The 10556-nt window shown below is 34.4% G+C and overlaps 2 protein-coding genes across 6 annotated transcripts; one reads left to right on the forward strand and one right to left on the reverse strand.

Annotated features, from left to right (window-relative positions):
* The first annotated feature begins 615 nt into the window (after nt 1-615).
* On the forward strand, nt 616-3561 carry LOC114190198 (LOB domain-containing protein 20-like). Its single transcript, XM_028078998.1, has 2 exons — nt 616-1086; nt 3259-3561. The coding sequence occupies exons 1-2, from the start codon at nt 724-726 to the stop codon at nt 3559-3561; spliced, it is 666 nt and encodes a 221-aa protein (XP_027934799.1). The 5' UTR covers nt 616-723.
* On the reverse strand, nt 3381-9206 carry LOC114188452 (phosphoribosylglycinamide formyltransferase, chloroplastic). Of its 5 annotated transcripts, XR_003605406.1 has the most exons (8): nt 9057-9206; nt 8104-8647; nt 7728-7839; nt 7324-7500; nt 7100-7226; nt 6280-6407; nt 6111-6178; nt 3424-3481 (listed from the first exon to the last, which is right to left on the reverse strand). XR_003605406.1 is itself a non-coding variant. In XM_028077266.1 (7 exons), exons 2-6 carry the CDS (start codon nt 8510-8512, stop codon nt 6294-6296), a joined length of 939 nt encoding a protein of 312 aa, XP_027933067.1. In that variant the 5' UTR covers nt 8513-8647; nt 9057-9206; the 3' UTR covers nt 3381-3481; nt 6280-6293. The 5 variants fall into 5 exon arrangements, 4 of the variants coding, with proteins under 4 accessions (XP_027933067.1, XP_027932847.1, XP_027932905.1 ...); XM_028077266.1 differs by lacking the exon at nt 6111-6178 and having other exon boundaries at nt 3381-3481; XM_028077046.1 differs by lacking the exon at nt 3424-3481 and having other exon boundaries at nt 5872-6178.
* Between the last annotated feature and the right edge of the window lie 1350 nt (nt 9207-10556).

Raw genomic sequence — 10556 nt, forward strand, 5'->3', positions numbered from 1 at the left:
TTAACGATTTAATACGCTTGTAAAAAAAAAAGACTATAATAATGTATATCAAAATTCACATAGTTCAATATTATTTGACATGATATCTAGAAAAGAATATGTAGGTGTATTTTAAATATTGTATTATCCATCAAAATAATATTACACTAAAATGAGAATTAGTTTTTAACTTGGAATTTCCTAAACTTGATCAATTTATGAAACTCTCGTTGCAACAATAAAATAGAAAGGAAAAATTTGATGAGTAATTAGCCATAAAACCAATCAACACATATATAGTTCTATCATCCTACAAAGAGCAATATAGTATGATTGATAAATAACCTTATTTCTTAAGCATGTGACCAGCTCCTTAGTCTATCCACATGGAAAATATTTACCATGAGAGGTTAACCCGTTAATAGATTTATTACCTTTTGGAATTAATCCTTAATTTCTAGCTAATTGCACAATGTTTATCATCATAGTTTTACACAATCAATATTTTTGATTATTTGAACATGTAGCATTAAAGACACCCCAAAATAAATACAACTTTAATTTAATAAATTCTAATATATAATAAAAAGCTTACAAAAACTGATATAAATTGTTGTAACGTCTCTCACTCTCTAGAAGAAAAAACAAAAAACAAAAAACAAAAGAACTTGGTATATTCCCTTTCCAAGTCTTTATAAATAAATATTCACAATAACATTTCACTCTTGCCTTCAGAAACTCAACATGGCTAATCAGCCACAAGACAATGTTGAAGGCACTTCCAGCAGAGTAAATAAGCAGAAAAGTAAGGTCTCAAAGTGTGTCAGGCCACGAGCATCATCTCCTCCATGCGCAGCATGCAAGAAAATGAGAAAGAAATGCACCAGTGACTGCATCTTTGCACCTTATTTTGGTTCTAGCCAGGGCTCAACGCGGTTTGCAGCGGTGCACAAGGTGTTTGGTGCAAACAATTTGTCAAAACTATTGCTAGAAGTTGAAGAGATTCATCGTAATGAGGCCATAAATTCCTTATGCTACGAAGCTCAAGCAAGGCTAGCCAATCCTGTTCATGGTTGTGTCTCCACCATTTCTGCTTTGCAACAACAGGTTTGCCTTATTACAACTATGTTTAAATTATTGGTATTGTTCTTGTTTGTTTATACTTCTATTATGGAAAAAACTCGAAAGAAAATCGAATAGACATCACTATAAATTTTGACATCTCAATTAAGATTATGTTAGACATCACTATGAACTTTAACATCTCAGTTATGTTGATACTTTGAAACTCATAAGTGGTTTTGATGCTTTTCTTTATTGTTATTTTTGTCGCCATCCCTTTCATGTCCTCTTTTGATAAATACGACTATAAATATTTATAACTTCAACAAATATTTAAAATATTCCTATATGTAAACATTCATTGGTTGTCATTTAAAATTATTTTACACGTTACTCTATTTATCTATTTATTTTTAATAAGGATCTAAATGTTTAAAATATTTGTTACTCTATTTATTTTTAATGATCCAATCCACATCCATTTTAGATCCAAATTATTGGAGTAGATTTTCAACCCAAATCCATTTTTTTAGCAAAACTAGTTTGAAATTTTTTTAAATCCAGATCCAAATATTTGGATCAAGATTTAAATCCAGTCCAAATATTTGGATCAAGTACAAAATCCAGAATCCATTTTTTATAAAGGAAATTTAAATTGAATTTTCTAAAATTTGTGTCCTTAAGGCCAATATGACTCAGTCCGTACAGGTCGTCGGGCACGACTCGTCTGAGTCGCAAACCCATCCTAGTCCATCTGAGTCTTCGGGTCCACCGGGCTTGTTTTGGCCATCGGGTCTGCCTAGCCCGTTCCGTTCTTTAGGCCCGCCTGACCCATTTAGTTCTTTGGGCTCGTTTGGCTCGTTTGGGTCTTCGGGCCAACCTGCCTGACCCGTTCGAGTCTTCGAGCCTGTTTGACCTTTTTTCGTCATCGAGCCCGCCTGGCCCATTCGGGTCTTCGGGCCCGCCTAACCCGTTCGGGTCTTCCGTCCCGCCAGACCTGTTCGGGTCTTCGGAACCACCTGACTCGTTTGGTTCTTCGGGCCCGCCTGACCCGTTCAGGTCCTCGGGCCTGCCTAGCTTGTTCGGGTCTTCGGGCTTGTTTGGCCCGTTTAGGTCTTCGGGCCGCCTGACCCGTTCGAGTCTTTGGGTCCGCCTCTCCATTCAGTTCATCGGGCTCGTCTGGCCCGTTCAAGTCATGGGCTCACCCGAATTTTTCGGGTTGTTACGCCCGATTGACTCGTCCGGTTTGTCGGGTCCACCTAGCCCGTTCATATATTTAGGCCTACCCAACCTCTTATGGTCGTCAGGCTCACCCGACCCTTCAGGGTCGTCGGACCTGTCCGGTCCAAGATCGTCGAGCAAGGCACGTCCGAGTCTAAATTTAGCCTAATCCATCTTAACCTTTAGCTTAATCCAACTAAAAATTTAAACTTAAAATTTGGATTGTATTTTTTTGGATGATCCATATTTGAAAATCTTGATTTATAGAATGGATATCCAATCCATAAAATATATAAAATGTAAATTAGATTGAAATCCAAAGAATTTTAAATGGATTGGATTCTTAATAAAATAGATTTTAAATGAATTGGATCAAGAAAAATAGATATTTTGCCCACCCCTATTTCGAATGAGGATCCATGATTTTAAACACAAAATTATTTTTGAAATGAAGTTGTGTTACATTGAGTAACCCTCAATCTGAATTCTTTTTGGATGATCACATAACTCATATTTTAGCTCAATAAATAGTATTTAAAGCATGCAATAAACATTTGAATCACATTATCTTCATCTAATAATTACGATTGATTTCATAATTGCATAGAAAATATTAAGCAACACTAAATTCAATGTTAAGTAATATTCTAACTATGGCATATTGTTATGCTTAAATTTTATTTTTTTTCCACTAAAAATATAGCTTATTTTCCAATTTAAATGAGATTTTAATTATAACTTACTTTGTATAATCTCAATCTAAATATGTGTGTTTCCTAATAATTTCTACCATTGTATTGTGAACTATTACTTAATTTTTGGGTGATCATATATTTTATCTAGTTAAAAGAGTTTTTTTTTAATAAAGAAAATTCTATATGACTATTAATACTAGTAAAATTAATCAATATTTTTGTTTAAATGTTCAGTTTTTTGAAAAGATCTTGTTAATAATATTATTTGTAAATAATAAGATACTCATTTTAAGTTATTCAGGTGACATCATTGCAAGGAGAGCTTGCTATGGTTCAAAATCAATTGATTAATACACAAAATTTATATGAAAGTCTCCTTCAGAGGACATATCATCAACAACAACCAAACATCAATGTAGTTGTGCAACCTACACAGTGCAACAATATGCCTCCTTCTGCAAATAATTTGATGAACATGAGCTTCTTCAACCCAGCTTTTGATCACCTTGCAATGCAGACAACACCTTCAACAAACAACACAGACCCTCTTCAATTTTGTGGGCTTCCCCATTTCAACATCAACATGCCGCATCTCTTTCCATGAGTTTTACTTTTCCTTCATTTTCTTGGAAAATAAATTTTTCCATTGTTTCATATCAAACTTTTATATGTAATATCTAATAGGACCTACATTTAATATACATGTCATGAGAATGTTTTTGTGGCTACATCACTTTATAATAATACTAAAAAAAACTTTCCTTTTGTAATGACAATTTTGAACAAGAATCGGTTCTTCACAAATCATGACAGCTTTTGTTATGTAATTGTAGTATTTGTGACAAGCATCGATAAATACATAATTGTGATAAATTTTGTAGTGATAGTATCCATGTACCATTGTTATAAGGCTATTAGGTCTAAGTTTAATTTGTTTTTGTATGTGTAATTGTTGGTGTTAGGTTGATTTAGGAGATGATGTTGTCTTGAGAGAGTGATCGAGCTTTTGTTAGGGTTTTGTTTTGGAGGTTTGAATTGTTGTGATTGGAATGGTGGGAAAGACAAGAACTCCTATGGGATTGTGTTTGGATTTCTCAATTAGAAGTAGAAACTCTCTTAAGCACCACCGAGTTACCACAATCACAAGATTGTGGCCTTGTCACAATGCATAACTAACCGAGGCTAGTGTGAACAAAGTGACATGCTCTTTCTTTTCAAAAAGAACCATTTTGACAAACTTTGACACAAGCTTCCAATAATCCTTGAACACCTCCAACACCTTGAAACCAAATAAAACAATTACAATTATGTACCCCTTTTGCTATTGAGTGGCTCTAACAAACTTTTTCTAACCATGGTTTGTATTTTTGGATCAATGTTTGAAATATATTGAAAATTTTCACAATGAGTTTCTTCGATCTTTGAGTATGTTTCTCTATTAGAGGATAGCTAACAAATTTTCTAAATGTAGTGGTTTTTATTTTCAGCTCTTTGTTTGTTTAAGTTGCAAATTTGGATTTCTGTAACTGTTTCTTGAATTTTTATGAGGGTTTTAGTTTATGTTTAAATTTAATGTTATTAGTATATATTTGGTGGTTTATTTTTGTTCAGTCATGGATCTTATTTCAACCCTTTGATGCTATATGCTTTGAGTTTTGTTATTTCTTTTGTGTTTCTATTATCATTGGAATGTGATGTTGAATTTTGTTTTACTCTTGTGTCTAAGTTTGGTATTAACTACACTAGTGGTGGTTTACCTTTGTACTGCATCCCTGTTGAACGAGCATGAAGAAGTTGCTTCCGCTGTCAAGTGGCACTCTATGGCATTTTCTTTTTTCTATATTGAATTCTTACCGTCATAACTCTAAAATTTGTATCATTTCCAAAGTTTTAAATTGTTAATAACATTTCAAACATAATATGAAAACACAACTAAAATTAGAGCTTATGATCGTCAGAAAAATACCAGTGACTGTATGAAAAGCGCTAGAACTTATTTCCCAGGTTTCTAACCTCAGAATTGACATTTGTAGAGGTTTAGCACTCAAAAATTGCATTTTTAACCTCCACAGATCGTAACACTTTTGTAGTAAATGTAAATGTAATAATAAATTACTATTTTTTTGATAGAATAATACAGAAAAAATTAGAACTTATTTGTTGCATTTTCAACCCAGAAATGTTCAGTAATTTAGTTTTCTCAATAGACCATGGATTTTCTTCAAGCAGCAAATGTGATTTTCCTACAATCAATTATATAAATCCTTTTTTTTTGGCAATATCAATATTCAACATCCACCTACAAAAGAAAAACAAAAAGGTTCCTTTATATCTAAATCCCCCTTGACAAACCAACTTTTCTAAGTTCCAAAGCCTCTACCGGTATTCTTTTAACATTTCCTAATCCTCAGTTACAATTTAGATCGGTTAATGTTTACCTTCGCTATTGCGAACTCGTTTCAATAGAACTACTTATATTTAGCATTTTTATTTGGTATAATTATTCATTGGTTTCTTAATTTTTTGGTTTAGTTTAATTTGATCCCTTTATTATTGATTGGTTCAATTTAACATTTAATAATTGGATATTAAATTGAACCAACTAATAATAAGGAAACCAAATTGAGTTAAACCAAAAAATTAGGAACCAAATCAGTAATTATACCTTTTTATTTTTTAAATAATATTTCATGACAACCTTCCACAGTAATATTAATCAAATTTTAATTTGGGTTACCACCTTCAACAGTCTTCAAATCAAATATGCTCAACAATTGAGGTAGCAGGAGAATACTTGTAAATAAATGGGTAAGCAAAGAAGTGATGCATAGCAGTAAAAGCTTTGCAATTTAGAAACAGTTCAATCACAGACTAACTATTTATAAATTACAAAAATGTCTTATGGCACATCAAATTTCTCATCCAAATAGTATAGTAGATAATTTCTTTATTAAGAAGCAAAATCATGACATGTTCATGGAAACCTGTGCAGGGAAAAAAAGGACTCCAAAAATATGCTCCATGACCTGATATTAAAATCTACCAAGAGCATACAACAGTTTATGCAGATCAGATCAGAAGATAAGTTTGTGATTTCTTGCTTATTATATGTTGCCTTAGAGATATGATATCAGTGCACCAGAAATTACCTACCTAATAGTTACAATTCATTAACTACAACAGCTTTGGGGTAAATGTGAAGTTTTCACAACCAAAATCCCCTATAACAGAAACAAAAGTCCCATCAGATGCAAGACTTCATCATTGTAAAAAGATGTATACAAAAACTTTTTACAGTACTCAAAGTAAAAGAGTATCATACCATATTAATGATAATCAGAGAAACTCATTGGGGTTTTCTCTGCTTTGGATGAGAGGAACACCATCTTTCCTCCAAACGATACGCTCTTCACATAAAGCCTCCACCACCTCAACATATAATTGGTGCTCCTAAATTTAAAACAAAAATTAGCAAACAGTAATCAATTGAGTCCAACTTGACTGATAGGAAGCAAATAACTAAACTACTCTAAAAATCTAGCATTTAATAAAGATACAGATAAACATCGATATTTCTCATTCCTTTCATAGATGAGAGGAAGGCAGTTGTATAACCAAAGAGAGACCAACAACTAAATGATGACCCAACAAGTGCATCATCTCATGAATGTGTTAATCTCTTGAAGCAAAAAGAAAAGAACATAACAGAATTCCTAACAAAGAACAATACAAAGACACAACAAGAGAGAAAAAGAAGTGTATAACTTTTGCATTGACTATCTACAAGACTCTTTGAAGAACCAAGGTATACAAAGTAGACGCCCAAAAGAAACATCTTTCATTTTACAATGGAAAACTAGTAAGACAAAAACACTTAGAAAAAAATTCCCCCCGACAAGGAAAAAGTCCTATGTATAAAAGACTTCCAACAGACTTAACGGAAATAACTAACAACTTGACCCAACTATCATTTACAATTTGACCCTTTCCCCTATTTTTCTTTCTATGATAATCCTATAGAGTTTTTTCCATTTTAGATGTTCCCTAAATTCATTCCTAAAATGCTTATCACAAATATATTTGCTGAACTCCATTCAGGATTAAAAATGTTCAATAGTTTAAAATATATAGTCTGTCATTACCTCATTGAGAACCCTTGCAGCCAACTCCTCTGCAGTATCATTAGCAAGCACAGGGACCACACGTTGTGCAAGGATACGCCCGGTGTCATAGTGTTCATCAACAAAATGAATGGTTGGACCTGAAAACCTGACCAACACAGAAAAATGAAGCGCAGACATGGTATAAAGAACCAAGTACAATAATGTTTCACTGAAGTGCTTGAGATATTTCATGAGAATTATACCTTGCTCCAGAAGCAATTACTGCTTTATGAACCTTCATGCCATAGTAGCCCTTGCCTCCAAAAGCTGGAAGAAGTGATGGATGAATGTTGAATATAGATCTTTCAAAAGCTCGGATCAATTCTACGGGTATCAGTTTGAGGTATCCAGCTAAAAGAACAAAATCCACCTCGAATTTCCTGATTAAAAATGTATTATATGTTAATAATGGAACTACTCAATGAAGCAGAGTGAAAATCATCCTTTGTCCCTTTTCATGGATTTTCCCATATTTGAGTTATACTGGTTTTTTTATTTGCGTTTCAGCTTTGCAAAGAATCTACACCTCAGATTCATGAAAAGAATAAAGACCCCGAAGTCTAAAGTTAAAAACAATTGCAGGAAATCAATTAAAGAAGCATCACACCTTAGTGTATCAACAAGGTCACAAGGAGATAATCCTTTGGGTTCATCCTTTGCTTTAGGGAACAATATAACTGGGATACCATTATTTCTTGCATACTGTGCACCTCCACACTCTGGTATTACAAGAAACAAAAACAAATTTTAGCAGACCAAGGCTCAAAATAAAAGGGAAATAAAAAAATAGTCCAAACAAACATCCCACGCAACACAAGGAAGTTTAGCAGACATGGAATCCTAATCCAGTTATCTAGTGACTATTATAAGCTAAGATTGAAGGAGATAGATACACTTCTATGAAAACCAAGAATTTAGCTAAGCTAAATGATGACACAAAAGGGAAAATATGAAAGTAAAGGGATATTAAGATAGAGAATTACCACTTTTATTTGTGACCAATACAGTAACATCTCCATGAAGCGATCCCTTTTTAGAGGCCTCGTGAATTGATCTAAAGTTGGATCCTCCCCCAGACACGAAAACTGCTAGCTTTTTCCTTCTCACTGTGACCTGAGCCCTCACCTCATGGTCCTCCTCTGGTTCTGCAGTACTACTACTACTCTTGCTACACCATATTCTCCAAGAACTAGAACAAACTTCTTTGTGCACAAAGCTGATAGCATGTAAAGCTCCAGTAGGGAAGCCAAGATTCTGAGACTGGAGAAAAGGGTATGACGATAAAGAGTGTAGAGGAGGGAAATTTAAAGAGAACGGTTGCTTCACCATTGGAATTGATGGCGCTAGTGATGATTTTGGGCAAAATCTGGAAATAATCTGTTGAGCTTCCATGGAAAAATTAATGTAAACAGAGGTCTATTATAGTATTTGATGCTGTTGGCGAGGTTGAAAAGTTAAGGTAAGGGATAGGTAAAGTTGATTGAAGGGGCCAAATGAAAACACAATTACGATCTTCAAGACAGCGCTCTAAACTTCCATTGCATCACAAAGAAACTCACATCAATTAGTAACTATTAGCAATAAGAAAGCCAAGAAAAAACAAAAGTTATCGTGTAAAAGCACACAAGTAAACCAGACCTAAAACAAGAAGACCTTTTAGAACAACTCCAATGGGGTTGCTTACACAAACAAGTTCTTCGGAATATAAAAAAGATGACCAAGACGAGAAAACCCAGATAACAAAAGCACGATTTTTCAATTGTGGGAAATCAAAATCAGAAGCTTAATCCCAAAATCCATAGCAACATTTGTAGAAAAGCAATATGAGAAGGACAAACCCAAAAAATATAAACAGAATCTAAAATCACAAGCACAGTTCCAAATATCAAATGCACCAAGAAAAATCAACAGCAACAACTGTGGGCAATCAAAATACCTTTTGGGTCTGCAGAGGAGTGACGCTTGTGAACGCGTTATTGAACGAGTGACGAAGAAAGGAACAGCGAAAGAAAGATTCGACAAGGACGAGGTTACGACGCAAAGTTGGTCATTGGTGAGAGCGAAGAAACACTGTGTGGCGGCAACTGAATCCTGTCCTATGTTGAAGTATTTTAAATTGAAATTGTTTTAAACAAAAATAATCCTAAATAATAATAAGCAAATTAATAATAATATTCTAAAGAATTCTTACTTTCTTTTATATTAAATTGTAGGCTTAATTACTATTTTAGTCCTCGAATTTGTTTTGATGTTTCAAAAAGTCCTCTAAATATTTGGAGTCTCAATTTAGTCCTCTAATTGTCAAAAGTGATTCAATTTGGTCCCCAAAATTAACACCGTTAAAAATCGTAACGGAACAGTGACATGGCTTTATGACTGTGTATGAGTTTCAGTGACGTGGCCCGTATCAATGGTTATGTGCAAGGTTATGAGCTGAGAAGTGTTCGAAGGTGATCGTGGAGAACACTAAGCTAGGGTTCGATTGGGTTCGATTGTGATTGTGATTGGCACTGCATCAGATTAATTTTCGACATTGTGATCGAAGGCATTCAACAATCTAGGTGAGCTTCCAATTTTTTCGAAATCAATTTTAGGGTTTTAAGCTTTTTGCGTTGAAATAGATTTTGGGGTTTTGGGTTTGTTTTTGATTTCGCTTCTTGTATATCGTTTTGTGATTGTTATTTGTTTACTGAGTTGAATGGTTTTGTGATTTCGATGCTTGTATTGTCCCACCATTTCCAAATCTTTTTCTATAATTTGTGGTCCCCTTCGAAACGGGGTTTAGTTTTTTGTAGTTTGTGGTCCCCCTTTGAAATGGGGTTTAGTGTTTTCTGTCGATTTGTCGGTGGTATGTTTCGTAATAAAAGTATGTGGTTTTGGGTATGTGGACATTTCACAGCTTTGATGGATGACGAGAAGTTTGAAGTGGTTATCCACCATGGATGGGACTTCGTGAATAAGGGTGGAGTTAAATATGTTAATGGCCAACTTAGTGTTTTGTCGTGTGATGAAGATAGATGGTCCTACTTTGAGGTGTTATCAATACTGCGAGAGATGGGTTATATTAATGTCAAAGATTTGTGCTATTCTATTGGAGGGTGTGCAGTGTTAGAGGAAAGGTTACAACATTTCATTGATGACGTTGGTGCACTCCATATGGTCAGCATCGCGAAGCGACATGGTGAAGTTCATATGTTTGTAATTCATTCAATTTTTGAAGCAGAGGTAGTACATATGCTAGAATATTTTCCAGTTTGGGAGAATGCCACTGTGCCTGAAATTGTAGCAGACCAAGTCGAAGCTGAATTTGGTGAGGTTGAGGTTGAGGTGCAGTGTGATGGTGCATAACAAGTCCAGCCTGAAAGTGGTGAGGTTGAGGGAGAGGTCCATGTTCAGGGTGAGGCTGAAGTACATGTCCAGAATGAGAGTCATGAGG

The sequence above is a fragment of the Vigna unguiculata genome, chromosome 1, assembly GCF_004118075.2.
Source record: "Vigna unguiculata cultivar IT97K-499-35 chromosome 1, ASM411807v1, whole genome shotgun sequence".
NCBI classification, from domain to species: Eukaryota; Viridiplantae; Streptophyta; class Magnoliopsida; order Fabales; family Fabaceae; genus Vigna; species Vigna unguiculata.

Bases quoted from the DNA above. Each gene is read 5' to 3' on its own strand.
- LOC114190198 (XM_028078998.1), top strand. From the start codon at position 724: ATGGCTAATCAGCCACAAGACAATGTTGAAGGCACTTCCAGCAGAGTA. The intron at 1,087-3,258 runs GTTTGCCTTATT...TAAGTTATTCAG, and splicing joins TTTCTGCTTTGCAACAACAG to GTGACATCATTGCAAGGAGA.
- LOC114188452 (XM_028077266.1), bottom strand. From the start codon at position 8,512: ATGGAAGCTCAACAGATTATTTCCAGATTTTGCCCAAAATCATCACTA. The intron at 7,501-7,727 runs GTGTGATGCTTC...ATTTTTAATCAG, and splicing joins GACCTTGTTGATACACTAAG to GAAATTCGAGGTGGATTTTG. The intron at 6,408-7,099 runs GTAATGACAGAC...TTTTAAATTTAG, and splicing joins CTGCAAGGGTTCTCAATGAG to GAGCACCAATTATATGTTGA.